The sequence below is a fragment of the Juglans microcarpa x Juglans regia genome, chromosome 1D (genome assembly GCF_004785595.1).
Source record: "Juglans microcarpa x Juglans regia isolate MS1-56 chromosome 1D, Jm3101_v1.0, whole genome shotgun sequence".
In the NCBI taxonomy this organism is placed as follows: Eukaryota; Viridiplantae; Streptophyta; class Magnoliopsida; order Fagales; family Juglandaceae; genus Juglans; species Juglans microcarpa x Juglans regia.
Window position 1 is genome coordinate 41,573,434 of NC_054594.1, and position 21,601 is coordinate 41,595,034.

Genomic DNA, 21,601 nt, shown 5'->3' on the forward strand with positions numbered 1-21,601 from the left:
CAATATCTACAGCTACAACCCCCTACCAATTAAAACATGATTAACCATATCACCAACCTACAGGCAACCCATTTCACATAAAACACAAAAAAAAAAAAAAATTTTCATTTCGGTATGCTGAAGTTTGTATTCATTCAAAGTTTTATTCTTTATCCAACATTTGGAAAAATTACATCGGAAAAACAAACGAAAACATGACAAACCAAAAATACTACCAAAGCATGTCTGTCCCATGCATAAACTATTCATGAATCGAATCATTACAACTATTGTCAGATATGAACTATCAAAATTTCCAATCTTTGAAGCAGGAAAACATATAAGACTTGTAGAGGCCCAAACAGAGATTAGAACCGGAATCATCATATGGGCACGTATCGCTTCATAGCCTGCTTTGCCGTGACGGCAACACCGACCAAGACTCCACCGAGTGCGCCCGCCACCGCCGCGGACCTGACGCCACGCGCCGCCCGATACACGGCGCCAGTTCCAAGCCCAGCCGCCACGCTATTCCAGACGTCGTCCGTGTCCCTGAGGGCTACAATACCGCTCTCCATGCCGGCGTACATGAGGCCGATGACGCCAAGCCGGTTGCCCCAGGCCCGGCCAGCATGGCCAGAGGAGTTGAGGACCCGGTTGAGGCGGAGCTTGGTGGTGTCTCCGGGCTCGAAGGAGCCGACGCCGGATACCAATCCGGAGACGCCGCCGCCGATTGCGCCGGCGAGGTATCCGCAGCCGGTGAGGAAGGTGATGTTGTCGCTCCATCCTCGGCGGTTACGGCTAGCCTCCTCGTCGAAGAGGTACTGCGGTCCCGTTGGGAGCTGGTAAACATTCCGAGCGGGGATCGGAAACTGGATGCCCTGGTAGGGGTCGTAGAATCGGGCCTGCGTAGAGGGGTCGGATCCTTGTTCGTGATCCGAGTGTCTGTGAGCCATTCTCTCCCTCTCACCCTCTCTCTCTCTCTTACCTTTCTTGGGGATTCTGGTTATTAGGGTTTGGTTGTTATATTTATAGGTCAGGGACAGACGGGGTGCTTTCCTGGCAAGAATACGTGTTCTTGAACTCGGGTTGCCCAGCTTCCAGAAAGTTTGGTCTCCGAGTTAGACCCACCTCCTCCTCTTTTTTTTTTTTTTTTTTTTTTTTTTTTTTTTTTTTTTTTTTTTTTTTTAAGTTTACATTTAAACGTTGAATTGAATTAAAATAATAAAATATTATTTTTTAATATTATTATTATTTTATAATTTAAAAATATTAAATTATTTATTATATTTTATATTAGAATTTAAAAAAATTATAATAATAAATTAAGATAAATTAAGTTGAGTTGAATTGAATAACTGTTAATGCTACGTAATTAAGTACTATATTTGTATCTGTCTATTCTCTACTCAAACCTAGGATATAACTATAAGAGATCTATATATAAAATTATTTTTCAAATAGGAAAGGGTTTCATAATATTATTATATTTGTTCTGATAAATTTATCAGACATCATTAATTATTTAATAAATACTCAATAAATATTGTGGAACTTAAATTCACACAATGTGTGAAAAATATGTCTAAAGTTTTTCCACCCAACTTCAATTTCATCTAATATTGTTATAAACAACAATTAATAGGTATTCTCAAACTCATAATGTTCTAATATATTATTGTTGATCGATCTTTGAATCGATTTATAATTAATTAAAGAGTTGATAGATAATGTCACGCAATGCTTAATAAATACTGTGAAACTCAAATCCAGACAACAACATCTAAGAAATGAAAAATTCTATACATAAGCTTTACACTCTTACACACCACTTAAAAATATATGAATTTATTATTTTATCCTTATGTTTCATGAAATATGAAATCTCAAACATAAGCATAAAAGAATAAAATTACATATTTTTTAAGTGGTGTGCAGAGTGTGTGACTTATGTATAGCACAACTCGTACGAAATATGTCTAAAGTTTTCCAACCCAGCAATTTAATCTAAACTTAATAATTTCATCCTAATGAATCCAAAACAGTCTTGAATAAATGAATAATGTTATAAACAACAATTAATGCTCTCAAATCTCATAAAATTCTAATATATTACAGTCGATTCGATTTAAAATTAATTAGATAGTTGATAGATAATGATGCGTCAGTAGAGTGAATATTCTTCTTAACATTTCTTGAAAAAGAGTAATTTATGATAAAAAAACAGTATTTACTATAATATTCAATATTATTGGTTTAACCTTGTGTCTCTGTTATTCATGCGTAACATGATAGAAGGACGATCACTCCAGGGAGTTCTTTTGAAACATATGATCCCTTTAAATATCTTCGATCTTGCTTTGGTACTGAATTGAAGGAGGTATATGCATGAGAGGGTGGGATGCTTTCTTGGGTTTGGTACGCTGCACTCCACTGCATGCAGCCAGAGAACTTGTCTTGATGCTCTTAATTTACGAAAAGGACGTGCACACTCTTGTTTGATATTTGAGTACCAGTTGAGGAAAAACCTGCAAAAAGCCTTCAATATACCTCTTTTGTTGAGTTTCCAATTATTGTTTCCCGAAAAGCTGCTGTGTTTTGTGCTCTATAGCTCCATATTCAGAGATCAAGGACTCTTTAATAATTAATAGCAGCAACCTTCTTCTCATACTGATCTACGTTGGATGTCTATTTCCAATATGTCATGCTCCGCCTCCTCCTGAACATGCAAAATGGAAGATTAATATACAGTTGGAGAGGTGTTTCATGGAGAATTTCAATAAGTTTTTGCAGAGTTGTCGAGTTTCAGTTCTTGATTAAGCACGTCCAGAGCACCGATCAAAAGAAGAAATAGAATAAGGGTAACATTAACTAACCTCATTCACAGTTGATCCAATCACCGGATCAGAGTTAGGAAAGCGTGTTTCATTAGGAATCATCTGATTATTAATGGACAAATAGACAGACCCAAGATCCCTTAACCGGTCAAGCTCCGGTAACAAAACCGAACCAAGATCTGGCCTATCCCTCTTCCTCATCTCGCAGCATTTCAGAGCAAGATTAGCTAAGGATAGAGCCTCTTCGATAGGCCAATCTGTCACTGTTGGATCAAGCATCTCCGAGAATGTTTCTTGCTCAATGGCCTCCCCGACCTGGTGGGCTAATCCAATTGGAGGCCTTGCTGTAATGATTTGCAGCAGCACCACACCCAATGAATATATATCAGATTTCACACTCAATTCTCCTGTTTGTTGATACTCGGGATCAATGTAGCAAAAGGTACCGGCGGCAGCAGTCATGTGATATTGAGTGACAGAATCAGCTGCAGATGGTGGCACTAGCCGGGCCAAACCCACATCACTTATCTTGCTCTGGTAATTTTTGTCTAAAAGAATGTTTCCTGGCTTGAGATCACGATGAACTATGGGCTCTGGGTCAGTTTGGAGAAAACGAAGACCAGTGGCAATTTCAGCAGCTATCTTGAAACGAGTTGGCCATGGTATTGGGGGAGTGTCGTCTTTTCGGAAGAGCCGATCTTCTAAGCTGCCATTGTCCATGTACTCGTACACAAGGCAACCATACTCTGGGCAGGCACCTAGAAGAAGAACCATGTTGGGGTGTCTGATACAGCTTAGAACTTCAATCTGCACGAAGAAGACGACAACAAGGACATATTCTCAATAGGCTCCTTGGTATAATTGTCACTTATCCCTTCTTATAACCATTCTTTCCACTTTCTAAGGTCACGATATGATTTATTAATCAAACAGAGTCATATTCTATTTATGTTGTAATTTCCACATACAAAGGAGGAATAACCGCACTGTTTTGTTATTAGAAAAGACAGCATTGCTGAGTCCTGTCAAAATGGCAACTGCTAAGAATTGTGAAAAACCCCACTCTTTTGTCACTTGCAGCCTTTCCACTGGTGACAATTCATTTGAGAATAATTCTCCGAGTGTTTAGAATGCAAAAACATGTCTGTACCACACAACCATAACGCTGAAATTCTAGTGTTTTATTGGTGATGTGTTTGTGTGGACTAGTAACAGGTCATGTCCATGTTTTTCTACAGAGATTTGTCCTAAAGATGTTCAAGTATGTTTAACTACCAATTCCATGAAAATTCATTCAACTAGAAATAAACCCATATAAAACTGAACTGCAAAAATCTAATTATTTGCAAAACCCAATTTTCTGCCAAAAAGAACAAGAATGTAATTACCTCTCGTTGGAATTGTTGTTGCCCCTGTGATAAGTCTGGCCTCAAGATCTTGATGGCAACAACAGTGTGATCAAGCACGCCTTTATAAACAGGTCCATATCCACCTTCACCAATCTTCAATGCACTGTTAAAATGATCAGTTGCCACTTCAATCTCTGTCATGGAATATCTTCGATATACAACGTTGTTGTTTGCCAGTGTATCCATTGCTCTCTTCTTCTCTTCTGCCTCCTGCTTGGCCTGCATTTCTGTGTTCTTTCTCCGTTGTGTTTCCATTTCTACTAGCCTTTGTTGCATCTTGGCTGCTTCCAAGGCAGCCTTTGTCTTATGCCTCTCCACTTCAGCTAAAACTAATGCAGCCTCTTCAGCAAGCTTGGCCTCCTCTAATTTATGCTGTTCAAATTTTTTCCATTGCTGAAGTTCTCCTGCCTGGATACAGAAATAGTTGCACCTTCCAGGTATGCATTACAATTGACTACTTCTAAGCTCCTAATAAGATCATCCAATGATCAAAAACATCTGATCTAGTTTAAGAATACGATCTTACCTTCTGTCTGGCTACAACAGCTTCTTTGCAAACTGAGTTATACGTATCCATGGTGTGTTTCAGTTCAATTCTCAGTCTCATCTTTTCGGCCTCGATGCCTTTCTGTAAGATGACTCATAAAACAGGGCATACATTATTATTTGTCTAACCATCCCTAAAAAGATTTTTAAAATATATCAAAGGCGCAAAGGCAGACATGCACATGAAAACTGGGCTATAATTCTGGATGGATGCATCTTGCAATGGTAGGCTTAGCATCGGTCACGACTTTTCTTGGAGGACTTGCTTTCTTGCTGGAATATTGGTGTATGCTATCTATAAACATTTAGAAAGGAAATTTTCAAAACATTTAAGATCCATGAGTTGTATTTGAGAACATAGTTCTTAGCTACTAAAGCCAGAAAATGGGTCCAGTCACTAATCAATGGGTACAGTGATAACACTTAAGAACCTATTTGATTTTATGACAGCCTGTGAGGAAATTACTCTAACTTATGAATCTAGATTCTTTTTAGTCACCCTGTTGTTTCTATGTTATCCTGCTGAGTGCCGACCTCTTTGTTGAGGTGCAATACAAAACAAAATTATTGCTTGCAAAAATCATGGCGGAAATCATCTTTGGATGATGAACAAAAAAGGGCCAGTAACCCCCAATGGCATGACATATGCAACTCTTAAATTATTACGACTGTCCAAACGCACTTTCTTCAGTAAGCTATGGTTATAAAATATAAATTATGACATAAATCTTCAAGTAACTATCATCTGGGTTGACAATGCAGAAGCGCGGTCCTACAAGTTTTGTACTTACCATGGTTTGTGAGGAGCCAGGGCTATTGGAGCTCTCCAAGGCCACTGAGGATTCTAAGTTGTCCAAGTACATGTCGTATGAGCGGAAGCCGAATGGCTCAGACGAATCACTATTTCTTTGGGATGAACTGGCTGATGCGTAACTGTCTATTGATAACGTCGGAGAGCTAGTCCTGCTGCTAGACCCAAAGTTGCTTTGTGGTGTATGCAAGGAATCGCTGCTTCTATCGAGAAAAATTTTGTCAGAACCTGTGCTTCTCCATCTTCCAACAACAACAGAGTTTCTGCATTAACAAGCAATTGACAGAAGCAAAGCAACATCATAATTTGTTAGTTCAGGGGATTTAATGGACCTTCTATTTATTAACATCGATATTCAATAATATAAAGGTGAGACGGTAAGTTTTTTATTGTCTCAAGTTTCATAGAGATGACTTTTTTCACTAGTTTTTCTGAAAAAATTTTCTTTTATTTGTTCATCACTTTCGAACCACAAAGAAACACTGCTTCATCTGATTCCACAGCTTTTCTCTCTGCTTCCATTGTCAGTTCTGGCCATTATTTCTGATATATATCTAGTGGCCTTTTTATAGCATAACGTTTTCTCCATAACAAGAAATTAACAAGCGTCTATGGCCCCCTCTCCCCGGCCCTGAGCCTCTTGAGATATGTAATGATTTCAAGGACTTTCGGTTATAAAATTGATAATTCTTTTTGGAACATAAAAATAGGTTTGATTTGAACATTACAAGTTTTTGTTTTTACTAAGCACGTAACGTTTTGAAATTACCTGTTTGTATCATCAGAGTCATGGGTATCAGGATGAGCAGTATGTCTAACTCCCTTTTGCGAACGCTGCCTCGAAGTTTCGGATCGACCTGCGGGACGGGTTGACTGAACTTTTCCTTTTGATATGACATAGATCGCACATGATGCTGGTGCAGATTTGAATAGGCTAGATGGCACATCTGCATCTCTAAATTTCCTGTATGGAGACGCAGAAAACAATAATTTATGCTTGGAGTAAAGGCTAAAAAATAAAGATACAAACTTGATCATCAATGCCTACGAACCACAGGACATCAAGTCACTGGACTTTGCCATTTCCTAGGCTTTCTTCTAATATTAGCTAGAGTCTAGTCTATCTAGAGATGCTAAGAAACAGATGCTTCCTGCAACCAGACTGCGGTGTCCTACATTTTGTCCTTTCCAAAATATCCCACTTTGATGTGTTATCTCCTCAGCTCTGTGTCTTTTCCAAGACCTTAATCCCACCCAAAACTTTAGCCAAAGAAGAAGGAAAAGTTCTGAAAGGCCACGACGTTTGGGTCGGAGGATGTGCTCTGAGCCATGAACGTGCGTGGCGAACGCGGACAAAGCCGATGAGGCAGGCAAATGCGTCGTGATTGCCCCAGGATGATAGGGTGCCAGACGACATAAGGGCTCAGGGCAGGGTTGGCTCCCTCGCATTTGATCAAGGAGATCGAGCAAGACGTGACGATCTTGGTGTTGACTAAGGGAGTGGTTGGCAATGACAACGTCGTTGAGGCAGCCATCTGGCATGTGCGTTCAGTCATACAAGCAACAGGGTGCTGAGGAACATGGACGCGGACGTGGGATTTTTGGAGCGACCTACGACGTGGGTGATCATATGCGACTTTGCTTTTCCTGTTTCTTTGGCTAAATATTTTCGGGTGGGGAGACGTCGTTGGAATTTTTTCGGAGAGCGATCGAGAAAGTTTTCAGAAAGATCAGAATTAAACAAATGGCATCGCAGTCGAGTTGCGGGAAATTAAATTAATTTGATGACGAAGCGGATTATACATTTTGTGAGGAGAAATAGCAGAAACAGCGTAGTTTGAGGATCGATCATGTAATTCCTATATATTACAAGAAGATGTAGAGATCAGACCTTGTAATAGCATTCCGATGGGAAGCACCAACGACGATATTGCTGATGGAATGGTGAGCAATATAATCGATAAGTGCGCTTGGAATGTCAATGTCATGGAGAATCACCTCCTTTGCTTGTATCTGAAATGCTCAATTCATGAAAACAAATTAGACGTACGTTCCCATTTGCCGATAAGTAGTGTTGCAATATGTGTATCCCTGATCTACTCACCCCTTTTCGAGCGCAGAATCCACGGTAGGGAAGGAATAACTGTTGCAGCTCGGGTTCATTTGGTGGGCGACCTTCTTTGGAGACAGCTTGATCAAAATCGTCTATAAAAATCAAATAGCAGCAGACATCAAGCAAATTAATGCAAATTATATATATATATATATATATATATATAGCTAATCTGCACGCTGAAATATGGCCGTGACTGCATTGAAAATGATGATGATGATGCTAGATGCATGGAATGGCATGCAACCACAGCAATGCCAAAGAGGAATGAAAGCATGTCATGACATGCATGCAAGATTAATTTAATGTCATGGACAGTGAAATGATGTTCGTACGTAGATCACAATCCTAAACATGAGTTCTATATATAATTCCATCCACTAGTATTATTATATATGCCATATATATATATATGTATGCATGCATAGTAACCGTGATGGTGATCACTGAACATTATGAATGATGATGACGATGATGAAAGAGAAGGGTACCTACGAGGATGCAAGCATTGATTTCGAACATGGACGAGCTGAATGCAATGATCAGTACTACGGCCCAAAAGGTTGTCGACAGCCCATTTCACGGCATAATGGCTATTCTTATCTTTATCAATGGCAATCACCGTGGAATTAACGTTGTCGTCGTCGTCATCGACCAAAGATGATGTTCGAGAGAGGATCATGATGTTTTGGGCACGACCAGTAGGGAGAGCATGTGGTGGATCAGGGCTGACATCCAAATAAGAAAGAAAGGAAATCGGAATGAAAAAAGGCGTCGTCAGTTAGTTCTTGGGTTGTTACTCTTCCATAGCCTTTTTTCTAAATATGGCCGAGACTGGTTAACTATAGACAATAAACCTTGAGTTTGACTAACTCAAGACAATTCTCCTCCTCTCTTTTCTATCTTTGACTTCTAAGAGGCCGTTGGAATTATATATGGTTTTTAATTACATTAGATCCTTTCCTGCTCCAGTCTCCACACATCCCGCCCGCACCTTTGGTGTTATATATGTTATTATTACATATTTTACCCCTAATGCAATCTCTTATTTTTTTAAAAAATATTTTAAAAATACACAAATTCATCAGTAGTAATTTCTTTAAATATTTTAAAAAAAAAATTAAAATGAAGTAGCAGTCAAACTCAGTAACAAACTAACATTTTCTTATTTTGTTTTGTTAGTTCTTTGGGTATATTTTTTGTTTTCTATATGCTAGAAAAATATAGGGGTTATTAATTTTATAAAAATAATTAATTTAATGTAAGGTGTGATGGCGGGATGCAGGCCGGGGTATTACAACCATGCATATATATATCACCGATCGACTTCAAAGCTAGGAGACTTTTGGGGACTGATCTTGACATGTCAATACACTTTGCCTAAAAGATACTGATGGGTTTGCATAGTAAAATCTATCTCATGTCATCTAATCTCATTATTATATATTTTTTTAAATTTTATATAAAAATATAATAAATAATTTAATTTTTTTAAATTTTAAAATAAAAATAATATTAAAATATTATATTTAATAATATTTTATTTTATTTTTAACAAAATATATCATCCCATCCCATCCGAACTCTTTATTCAAACCCACCAAAACAGAACCGGCAAATAACGTCTGATATATCTATAAAATGGGCACAAAAGTTGGGCATACAACAACCCCAGAAAAAATGGAAGCCCACTGGTCATTCACAATATTCAAGATTTTAGCCACAAAAAATCTGGTTTTATCTCCACCGAACATTATTGATTCCTTCGACCAATTAAGCCCTTATCCATTTTTATTTTAAATTATGCAAACCTAATTATCATAATTAGTTTAGGCGAAATGAAAATGTGTTAGCAGCTTACAAGTACATTATCTAATAATAGGATTTGTATTTGGATCATATCATGAGAATCTCTCGGCTGCCTAGTGAAAAATCAAACACATGATGCATGATATATGTTGCAATATTCATCATCATCATGAAATATACCTCAAGCTCAACTTAAAGAATTACTCCACAAGTTTTTTCAGATTGATAAACTCCAAGCGTTTTCTTTTAGTGACGAAAGTGTACTACGTAGTATGGAACTAGAGTAACACTTAATCAATCCACAGTCTAAGTATTTTTTTCAAGAGAGAACAAAAAGAGAGAGAGTATTTTTCTATTTTTTTCAGATCGTCAAAAACACAATTGGGGAGGACTATATATAGTCTTCCTCTGCACGGCTGGCCTTAAAGGCCAGCCTTCAATTGTATCATGTAACGGCAGTAACGCATGGCTTTAAGCCATGCGTTACAAGCAGGAGGGGGTCAGCCCCACGTGGGCGCCCCTCCATCTAATATCTCCCACTCGCACACAGTGGGCATGACCCCAGGTCAGCATCTCTCTAATGTTCTCAATCTTGTTCATACAAATAAATAGGCCGTGAGACCACCAAGCACATCTGTAGAAAGGAGGGAGTACATACACCAAATCTCTCCTAGAGAAGACCAGCATAGTAACATCCCTAACGTGTCTGGTCATGTCCTAGACTTATTTGATCGCATCAAGATCAAGCATTTTCGAACCCTCTTGAATTTAAAAAACTCAGAACAATGCTTGACTACCTCCAAATATTTCAATGTGTTCACAGCCTTTAGCCGCTACACTCATATCACTCAATTTTGGTCGAACTGCTTTCCCAACAATGCCTCTTTAGACCGTATCTATCATGGCCATAGACGGCATGCCAAAGTAGCAAACCTTACAACCTCCATCTCATGACATAGTCAAAAGTAAAGGACATTTTTTAAGAAATGAGACTCACACAGCGAGAAAGAGGGAAACATTTTACTCACTTACTCATATGGTCGTATTAGCACATATAGTATGAAACATATGCTACGGTGGATTTCTCTTTCTTAAAAAGCATATGTCTATATCAACACCGTACATATCTTAGTCTAGCCGTTCCTTAAGCGTCCAACCCGAATTCCTCTATTTGCACGTCTCCAAGGCGTCAAAGAGGAACTCGCATCTGGCTTACTACAGGCTACATGGATGGTGAGGTAACCCATGCATAGTCCTATCAATGGATCTCATCTTAGCTTCCACTAAGGCGACATAATTTTGTGTCAACCTACTTATCCCTTTGGACAAGTACCTAGGGATACAATGTCTCATCTCTACTCGCTACTTAAGCGCTAGAGGCGATCGCTCGTGTGAGTGAGCCGATCCAAGCCTGTTGACATATCTTGTGTGTGTGTATTAAAAACAATACGATAAAGACAAAAACTGAATCATATTGTATTAATATCCCAAAGGAAATGTTATATCTTTATGTCATTTGAAACACAAATTACATTTATAGTCTACGCAGTCCTAGATTCCTAACATGAGCCTCGAAGACATCTCTTGCTATAGGCTTCGTTAAGGGATTAGCAACCATGCGACTCGTAAAAAGATGTTTCAGAACCACTTCCTTTTGCGCTATCATGTCTCTGATGTAGTGATATCTGATATCTATGTGTTTGGTTCTTCCATGATACTTTGAGTCCTTAGCATATGCGAGGGCTGCCATGCTATCGCAGAATATTGTCACCGGATCCGATGTATCCGTGCCAATGTCTAAATGCTTGAGGAACCTCCGTAACCAAACAACTTCTTGAACTGCTGCAGAACATGCTATGTATTATGCCTTCATGGTGGATAAAGCTATACATAGTTGTTTCTTGCTGCTCCATGTAATGGCGCATTGGTTGAGCAGAAAGACATACCCAGTGGTTGATTTGCGCTCATCTAGGTCGCTGCCCCAATCGACATCACTGTAACCTTTTAGCAGCAAATCTGAACCCTGATAGCACAGCACATAGTCCGCAGTTCCCTTGAGATATCGCATAATCCTTTTGACCGCTTTTCAGTGAGCTAGTCCTGGATTTGATTGGAATCTACTCACTAAGCCAACTGCATAGCATATGTCAGGCCGAGTACACATCATTGCGTACATCAGACTACCCACAGCATTAGCATAAGGGACACGAGCCATCTTTTCCTTTTCTTTTTGAGTCTTAGGACACATCACTTTAGACAAGTTCTCGCTCCTTGCAACAGGGGTGTCAATGGGTTTACATCCATTCATTAGGAAGCGCTCGAGGACTTTCTTTATGTAAGTCTGTTGAGACAAACACAAAAGTCTCTTTGAGCGATCTATGTAGATCTTAACTCCCAAAATGTATTCTGCCTCACCCATATCCTTCATCTCAAAATTGAAGGATAACTACTCTTTTGTGGCAACTGTCAACCCTTTATTATTTCCAGCTAGTAGTATGTCGTCAACATATAATGACAACATAATGAAACTCTTCTTAGACCTTTTGATATAAACACAATGATCCTCTGTGATTATCGTAAACCCATTCGAGAGAATGGCTCGATGGAATCTGAGGTACCATTGTCTAGATGATTGCTTTAGGCCATATATAGATCGTTTGATCTTGCACACTTTGCGCTCTTGACCTTTGACCACAAAACCAGTTGGTTGATCCATATAGATCTCCTCATCTAGTTCTCTATTGAGAAATGCTGTCTTAACGTCCATCTGGTAGAGTTCCAAATCCATGTTTGCTACTATAGCTAGAATCAGGCGAATTGAGGCAAACCTCACCACTGGTGAAAAAGTCTCCTCATAGTCTATACCTTCCTGTTGGGTATATCCTTTCGCCACTAAGCGAGCTTTGTACTTATCTATTGATCCATCCGACTTGCGTTTGACCTTAAGAATCCATTTGTTCCCAATAGTCTTACGTCCTATTGGTAGATCAACCAGATCCCAGACCTGGTTAGTCTTCATAGACTCAATCTCATCATTAAGAGCTTTCATCCACTCATCTTTTGTAGAAGATGAGAGAACCTCATAAATTGTCCTAGGCTCGTCATCATCATGCGGAGCTACCATAAAAACTTCCCCTTCAATCTCAAAACGACGACGGGAATACTTTCGCTTGTGCTTCTACGCGGCTGAGGTTGTTGTGATTGATTGACAAGTGATGTGCTCCCACTCGGATTCAAATAATTTGTAGGAGCTTGAAGAATTTATTCTTCATTCTCAACTGAATTCCTTGGAGCACTTTCCTCTTGTTCTACAATCTCATGAAGTTCTAAACTCCTATCAACCTCACCTCTACTTGGAAACTCATCTTCAATGAAATCTACATCTCGTGACTCAATCTCAGTCACACTTCCATAAGATTGTTCACCTATTAATACATACCCTTTAGAGTGTTCTGAGTACCTTATAAAGATACTCTTCTTCCCTCTAGGGCCTAACTTCTCATACTTATGAGAAAGATTGTGAACAAAACCCGTTGAACCCCATGGCCGCAAGTTACTCAAATTGGGTTTCTCGCCGGTCCATAGTTCATATGGGGTGGAAGTTACTGATTTGGAGGCACTCGGTTAAGAATGTAGGCAGCAGTCAAAAGTGCATCCCCCCGAAAAGAAATTAGTAGGTTTGCTTGCGCCATCATTGACCTAACCATTTCAAGCAGTGTTCGATTTCTCCTTTCCGCCACGCTATTTTGCTGGGGCGTATTCGGCATCGTCAACTGTCTTTTGATTCCTTTTTCATCACAGAGCCTTTTAAATTGCTCAGAGAGATATTCTCGTCCTCGGTCAGTTCATAGAGCTTTTAAACTCTTGTCTAACTGATTCTCAACCATTCTTAGATATCGCCTAAAGCATTCCAATGCTTCAGACTTATGGGAGATTAAGTAGACATGACCGTAACGTGAAAAATCATCTATAAACGTGATGAAGTAGACACTTCCGTGTCTTGCCCTCACAGTCATTGGACCACAGATGTCTGAGTGGACTAATTGCAGTGGAAAAGATGCCCTTGTGGCTTTTCCAAACGGTTTTCTCTTAGCTTTTCCCATTAGACAATATTCACATGTGGGTAAGATGACCTTAGCGAGATTGCCTATAAGGCCTTCTCTAGCTAACCTAGTCATTCTATCTTGCCCTATATGACCAAGCCTAGCATGCCATTTATATGAATCCAAATTATCATATGTAGAAAGAAAAGCAATTGACTCATTTATATTTGAATAATATAAATTCAATATCATAAAATCGTCTTGTAGAAAAGCATTGCCATAAAACACATGGCCCAAATAAAAGGAAACATAATTTTTTTCAAATACAATACGAAAACTAAGTCTTAATAGAGTGACTACAGAAAGTAAGTTTCGTCGGATCTCGAGAGCGTATAGCACATTGTGAAGGAAAAGAGTGCGGCCACCCCGCAAGTCCAGCTTGTAGGTACCAAGTCCCAGTACCTCAACGCTAGCTCCATTCCCCACCTTGATATCACGACTCCTAGCTGGAATCCGGCGATACTCAACAAATCCAACTCTATCTCGCGCTATGTGTTCGGTCGCTCCTGAATCAACAGTCCACACAGGATAGGAGTGAGCAACCATCACATGGCTAGTTACAAAAAAATGCGAGAAAAGTCAGAGTGTACCTTCTTCGGCTCAGTGCAGTCACGAGCGAAGTGGCCATTCTTTCCACAGTTGAAGCATTCTAATTTCGACTTGTTCTTCCCGCGCTTGCCCCTCTTGCTGCGCTGAGAAGTTCCTGACACCTTCTTAATTTGTCCAGCAGCTACTCCATTCTTAGACTTCTTGCGCTTAGGCCTTGATGCCTTACACGAACCAGAATCAGCCACATAGGCCGTGTGATTGGGCTTGGCAGCCTCTAGGTGCTCAGCCTCCAATTCCAAGTGACGCGAGACATCATCAAAGTCTTTGATATTCTCGTTATGTGTCAGGTTCTAGCTCATATTCTCCTAAGAATTCGGCAGTGATTAGATCACTGCCTGGACTTGCTGTTCATCAGTCAGGTTATTTCCTGCCGACTTAAGTTCGCGGATCATGGTTGACATAGCCCTAAGATGCTGCTTCATCGTGTGGTCAGAGCGCATCTTATAGGAGTCAAACCTCATGGTTAACCCACGCAACCTAGTGGCTGAAGTTCCACCAAACTTCAACTTCAAAGCCTCCCACATGCTTTGGGCAGTGTCATAGATTTCGAACTCACACATTAGATCATTGTACATGCTGCTTAATATTATTATGCGCGCGCACCGACTTTTCTTAGCCCATTGAGTATAAGCTAGTTAATCTATTTTGTGTTGTTCCGAGGTCCCTTCCTCGGGCTCAGTAAGGGAGTGAGATAAGGCCTCCAAGACCTCTTGCTCATCTAAAACATATTGGATCTTGCGATGCCAAATATCGTAGTTCTCCCCATCCAATTTCTCCCCTTTGTTTAAATCGGTAACTATACTCTTGGATGCCATTTCACTACAATACGCAAAGAAGGGATATTACACACACACCTAAGAAATCTGCCGCGTATATCCAAGTTAGAAAAAAAAATAATTTAGACATGTCGCAAGATCGAAAAATCGCTAGGCTTCAGAATCATCTCTTGCGCCACAATATCCAATTATTAAATTTTTAACCTAATTCCCGCGCAAATTCAAAAAAAATATGGGAGAATTAATCATAATTCTCAACCATACTCCCACTATCTTAAGTAGTCATCTAGTCCTAGTCACATGTAAAGACATAACCTACTAAAATTGTAGTAACCTTTTGGGCCAGTCAACAAGGACAGCTACTCCAACCACAGTAACCTGTTGGGCCAGTCTACAAAGATGGTTCATATAAGACCATTACAGTCCATTTTTCTTGTTCCATCAGTGCATTTACAGTTCTTACTGGGGTCACTGTGGTCTTTTGGCTATACAGTGCATTTACAGTTCTTACTGGGTCACTGCAATTTTTTTTTTTCAGTCTATCATTTACACTGACAATTCTAACTAAGACTACTTAGTGGGAATTTTTTTCTATTTTATCAATAAAGATTAATGTATAAACATTCAAGCCTAACATTCATAGATGATAAAAATAATCACATATCCACATGTTCAATTCACATATACATGTAATCACATTTAATATAACAAATTAAATAAAAGATCACATGTAATTTAAAATAATGGAAAAAAAAATAGCATGAATATAACTATATTCACATGTGATCAAATTTAATCTAAAACATTAAAAAAAAAATCACATGTAATATAACAATATATCTTAGCATATATTAAGACATGCAAATTTCATCCCCTCATTTTTTTTTATTATTATTATTAAACACTGAAGGGCCGAATGGCCCAAAATCAAATTGGGCCAAGCCCAGCCCGAGTCATCAAAGAAAAAAAAAAAACGTTTGAGCTGGGCCTCACGGCCCAAGCCCATGGAAGTCAAATGACCTAAGGGTCATCTTCTTCCTCCATCAACTACTGTTCACGTGAACAGTAGCCGCTCCACAGCAGCACGCCGCTGCACCTCCGTGGTGCGAGCAGCACCTCTCTGGTGCGTGCTGCACCGCGGTGGTGCGTGCAGCACCTCGCTGGTGCTCGCTGCACCGCAATGGTGCGTGCTGCATCACTGTGGTGCGAGCAGCGCCTTGCGGTGGTGCGCGCAGCACCACTGCGTTGGTGCTCGCAGCACCACCTGGTGCGCAACATTTTTTTTTTTAAACAGATAAAAAAAAAGAGAGGATAAAAAAAAACACAATACAAATCTCAAGCATATGCGAGAAAATATTATAAACTGGAAGCAATTTAAAAAAAAATAGCTCTGATACCAAAGTTAGAATGCACAGCGAAAAAGTACCTCAAGCTCAACTTAAAGAATTGCTCCACAAGTTTTTCCAGATTGATAAACTCCAAGCGTTTTCCTTTAGTGGCGAAAGTGTACTACGTAATATGGAACTAGAGTAACACTTAATCAATCCACAGCCTAAGTATTTTTTTTTAAGAGAGAACAAAAAGAGAGTATTTTTCTATTTTTTTCAGATCGTCAAAAACACAATTGGGGAGGACTATATATAGTCTTCCTCTGCACGGCTGGCCTTAAAGGCCAGCCTTCAATTGTATCATGTAACGGCAGTAACGCATGGCTTTAAACCATGCGTTACAAGCAGGAGGGGGTCAGCCCCACGTGGGCGCCCCTCCATCTAATAGATCATAGCATGAGAATCTCTCGGCTGCCCAGTGAAAAATCAAACACATGATGCATGATATATGCTGCAATATTCATCATCATCATGAAATGTTTTTGGATTTGATAAAATGAAAAGAGAAATACTCTAATCACAAAAGTGATTACACAAAAATAATTTTACAAACTGATGTAGTTTGTCAGATTATAAAGTTACTTTTATTATAAAATATATCTGACGAATCACATAAAATCATGTTAATTTGTGAGATTATTTTATTTAATCCTTTTGTAACTATAGCACTACTCAAACAAGAAAGGAAAATGAAATATAATGATGAGATTTGAAGAAATTGTGAATGTGGAAAAGGATAACGAAGTTGAGCTCTGAATGGATGACACCATGAAATGAAGATCATGCTCATGCCCTGATGCACCCCATAAATCATAATACATAATAATGCATTTTCTCCTTGAAATGGACAGCACCTCCAAACCATTATAAAATGAGTTTTATTGCGTATAAATTAGTGTTTCAATATATCACTTTTTGTGAGACATATACAACTTTTTCTAAAATACTTAAAGATAAAATTTATAAATATATATTTTTATACTAAAATTTTAGTACACAGACATTATTGATCTGCTCCAAATCATCAATAATCATTATAATTATATTAAAAATTATTTTAAAAATATTTTATTCCATTCTTGATTTTTATCTCATTTTATCTTTTTATATGTGTAACCAAACGAGTGAATATATGGTGGACTGTAATTAAAAAATGGTGGTTATTTTTTCCGTTTGTCTTCACTATTTCCTCTCTCAAATAAACGCATTTTCAAAAATACTGAATATGGGAAGCTAAAGACATGTGTACGTGTCCCTGAAAGGAATACAGGGTAAAAATCATTTCCACGCACACGACTCTCCCTCTCTCTCTCTCTCTCTCTCTCTCTCTCTAGTCTGAGCCCTCAGCCAAGGGAAAAAATCTAGGAAAGATTGTGGTTTCATCGGTCAGATTATCAGCCACCTAGTCTCAGTTTCAACTGGTAAGCACCCTGAACTTATTTTCTTGATATGTGTCTTTGTTATCTATTATGAGGGAATCAAGATCATGTAGTAGCTACTCAGATATTAGTTCAATAAATATGTGTGTCCCTTTTATGGTTATTGATGATTTGGAGCTGGGTGTACCCATATTTCAAGAGAGGCTGAGATGGGTTGCCTCAGATCCAGGAAAATCCAAGTTTTATGAGTAAAACGTTCAAGGTTTTTAAGGATTTTATTGTGACTACACGGGTACTTTCGTTTTTCCTAGGTTGTTTCCCATCACCCTTTTGGCTTTCTCTCCTTGGGTTTGCAGTTAAAGATTGGATTTTGGTTATTTTCGCATATGTTTTTTAGAGGTTGGTGGCCTGGATAGGATTTATGACTTCCGTGGTCGGTTTTGTGCCAGAAGGAGAAGAAGTTGGTAAGTTTTAGAGCCTTTGAGAAACCGAAAGTACTGGTGAATGCTCGGAGTAATTGTAAATGGAGATCAAATTCATTGTTCCTCACTAGATCTGATACTTCGGTTTTATACTGTACTCTTTAGCTCATGCCCATAATTAAATTGATCTTGGTGGTGTGATTTGTGTTCCTAATCAATATAGTTGTAAAAAGACTGGTGATCATTTAATTGCAATATAAGAGTAACCTATTAATACAACATTTAAAACTTGGTCCCTTGAAGGAGATAAAGGGAATGGAAAATAACAAGTTATGTGAGTATGGAGATATTCGAAAGTAACTAGGACAGGAGACTGAGACAAAGAGTCAGAGAGTTGATGGAGGAGATGTCTTCAGCAGTTGCAGTGACTCTTAGTTTGGGTACTTCTTTGGGTGATAACTCTGGAATCACAACTCATGTGGAAATCACACGACTCAATCTGGTAACAGATGCAGCAAATTTGTTGTTGGATCCTGCTAAGGTTGTGCCTGCAGAGTCTGTTTCTAGTGGCAATGGAAGCTGCAATGATGCTAAGGAGGAAGTTAACATGCTAACCATGACAGCACCAGAAGGCAATGCCAGAGGAGGGGTGAATTTGTTGGAGATGTTGCCAGAGAACAGAGATGAATCAATTGCTAATGATACCACGATTCAGGAAAGTGAGGAAGATGAAATCTTGTCTGTTCCAGATGACAATAATGAATTTATTAGTGAGGATTTGTCAAGTTCGAATGTAGGGTCTCGAATAATCTTGCCAGATATTGCGGAAATTGAAAACATTGGTCATGCTCAGATTGTTGCTAAAGCTATTATCTTGGAGGAATCAAGTATAGGACAGGCACCTTCTGGTGAACTTATTGTGGCAGCAGTGAGCCCAGATTTGAAGATATCTGGTAAATCTGATTTAAAGGCCTCTGCAATGGTTTTCCAGTCACACGTGGAGAAGAATGTCGGTAAAGCAGGCCGTCGAAGTGTTTTTGAGCTGGACTGTATTCCCCTTTGGGGTTCTGTATCTATTTGTGGAAAAAGACCAGAAATGGAAGATGCCATTGCTGCTGTACCTCAAAATTTGAAAATTCCAATCAAAATGCTAATTGGTGATCGTGTGATTGATGGAATAAATCAGAGTTTGACACACATAACTAGTCATTTTTTTGCTGTTTATGATGGCCATGGGGCTCTCAGGTACATCTTTATCCCCATTTGTTTATTATTTGTTTGATTGTTTTGGTAGAATTGGATGATTTTTATTGAGATCGTTCTTCCTCAACTGTCTGACGTTTGATTATTCATAAGTTGTGTGTAACGTGATTTTTTTAGTTTGATTTTATACTTCATGGGCAAGGTTTAGAAGTCGTTAACCTGATGTATCTCTTAATGATCTCTGTTGTGTTCAGTTAACATACATATTCCAATAAGCTTTATATTTGGATACTTCAATCTTTGAATGAGTTTGAGATTGAGATTATTCCTTATGATAACAATTTTGGAATCCATCACATATTGGCTTGATTGGAAGGGTTTACCTTTTGCAGGTTGCAAACTATTGTCATGAGCGCATCCATCTGGCTTTGGCTGAAGAGATTGGAGTCTTTAAAGACAGTTTAAGTACTGGAGGAACAGGGGAAAATCAGCAGCTGCAGTGGGAGAAAGCCTTTACTAGTTGTTTCAAAAAAGTTGATGATGAAATTGGAGGAAAAGTTAGTAGAGGCATCAATAGAAGCAATGGAGATGCTTCTGACCCTGTTGCACCAGAAACTGTTGGATCAACAGCTGTGGTTGCATTAATATGTTCATCTCATATTATAGTTGCAAACTGTGGTGACTCAAGAGCTGTCCTTTGTCGCGGGAAAGAACCCATTGCTTTATCAAGTGATCATAAAGTAGGGTGCTTTTTTCTGCTATTCCATTATGGACCAAAGCTTTCTCCCATGGAAACTAATCAATGGAAACTAATCATTCTTTCATAATTGGATTTTCTTTTTCCCAGCCAAACAGAGAAGATGAATATGCAAGGATTGAAGCATCTGGAGGCAAGGTCATACCATGGAATGGTCACCGTGTCTTTGGGGTTCTTGCAATGTCAAGGTCCATTGGTAGGTCTACTTTTTTTTTCCAGATCTTGTGGTAATTGTATGTATCATTTGTTTGATAAATATCTGTGAAGAAAAAGGGAAGGGGGATTCTTATGGAAGCTGCATATTGGGTGATGCTTTAATGTTGAAATTGACACAAATGTCAGTCCTTAAATTGGAACCTTATTCTAATAAGTTTTTCAGAACGCTTATGAAGAATGTCAAAGTGTTAATTGTTATAAAAAGGATTGGACAATATGAAATCCTAATGACTTTTTTAATCGATAAGTACCGTATTTGAGAAAAACAAAATTAATACTAAGCTAAATCTTTATTTTCTCTTTCTTTGTTAATCTACAGGTGATAGGTATTTGAAACCATGGATTATTCCAGAACCGGAAGTCATGTTTCTTCCTCGAGCTAGAGACGATGAATGCCTTATTTTAGCCAGCGATGGTTTGTGGGATGTGATTTCAAACGAAGAAGCTTGTGCACTGGCTCGAAGGCGGATTCTGCTCTGGCACAAAAAGAATGGGACTGCATCTCTTCTTGAGAGGGGTACAGGAATTGATCCTGCAGCGCAAGCAGCAGCTGATTACCTTTCGATGCTTGCCCTCCAAAAGGGAAGCAAGGATAACATCTCTGTGATTGTGGTGGACTTGAAAGCACAAAGGAAGTTCAAGAGCAAGTCTTAGTGGATAAACTTCAGCATGATAGCTGAAGTCTCTTACCTATATATATTAGAGAAAGTACACCTGCTTAATACATAGTCTGGTCCATTCCTTTTTCTTTGTGGGCTTAATGTGTGTTCAAGTATAGAAATTTATATGTACTGTAGGAACTATGATGGAATGCCATTATCTCTGTCTTGGTCTGTCTTGCCGAGATTTAGTTTTTGTGAATTCTGAAAGGCTGCAAGTAGGGAGAGAAATTTTCAACTAGAAGGTTTTATGAGGTCTTTATCTTTTTAACCCAAGGTATCTAAACCTTTTGCTGCTACTTGAAGATGAGATGGCGCTTTCGAGTTTTCAAGTGGTAGACCAAGGAAATTTGCGTTAGCCTTGGCAGGTAATTGTTTGAGGTTCTCAGCCCACTAACCCCACCCTAGGAGCTTGAACACAAGAATAGGAGAACCCAACAATCTCCAGTCACCCCCTTTGCCTGCTCATACCGTCATAAGCTGAAAGCGGTGGGAATCCTAGCTCATTTTAGTTGGTTGAGGACATGGCATGTTAACATTTGGACGAGAAATATTGTTCGTTTTAGATTGTCATTTTTAATTATA

At 38.9% G+C, this 21,601-nt stretch overlaps 3 protein-coding genes across 3 annotated transcripts; 1 reads left to right on the forward strand and 2 right to left on the reverse strand.

Annotated features, from left to right (window-relative positions):
• Window positions 1–103: 103 nt before the first annotated feature.
• LOC121261314 (mitochondrial import inner membrane translocase subunit TIM23-1-like) lies at window positions 104–1,076 on the reverse strand. Its single transcript, XM_041163629.1, has one exon. The coding sequence runs from the start codon at window positions 933–935 to the stop codon at window positions 363–365; it is 573 nt and encodes a 190-aa protein (XP_041019563.1). The 5' UTR covers window positions 936–1,076; the 3' UTR covers window positions 104–362.
• A 1,101-nt stretch (window positions 1,077–2,177) lies between these two features.
• Window positions 2,178–8,377, reverse strand: LOC121247582 (U-box domain-containing protein 52-like). Its single transcript, XM_041145960.1, has 8 exons — window positions 8,191–8,377; window positions 7,687–7,787; window positions 7,474–7,595; window positions 6,352–6,546; window positions 5,563–5,845; window positions 4,752–4,853; window positions 4,205–4,633; window positions 2,178–3,623 (listed from the first exon to the last, which is right to left on the reverse strand). The coding sequence occupies exons 1-8, from the start codon at window positions 8,375–8,377 to the stop codon at window positions 2,847–2,849; spliced, it is 2,196 nt and encodes a 731-aa protein (XP_041001894.1). The 3' UTR covers window positions 2,178–2,846.
• Window positions 8,378–18,545: 10,168 nt separating this feature from the next.
• Window positions 18,546–21,254, forward strand: LOC121262049 (protein phosphatase 2C 16-like). The gene is made up of 4 exons (XM_041164487.1): window positions 18,546–19,426; window positions 19,761–20,124; window positions 20,232–20,337; window positions 20,677–21,254. Exons 1-4 carry the CDS (start codon window positions 18,579–18,581, stop codon window positions 21,009–21,011), a joined length of 1,653 nt encoding a protein of 550 aa, XP_041020421.1. The 5' UTR covers window positions 18,546–18,578; the 3' UTR covers window positions 21,012–21,254.
• The last annotated feature ends 347 nt before the right edge of the window (window positions 21,255–21,601 follow it).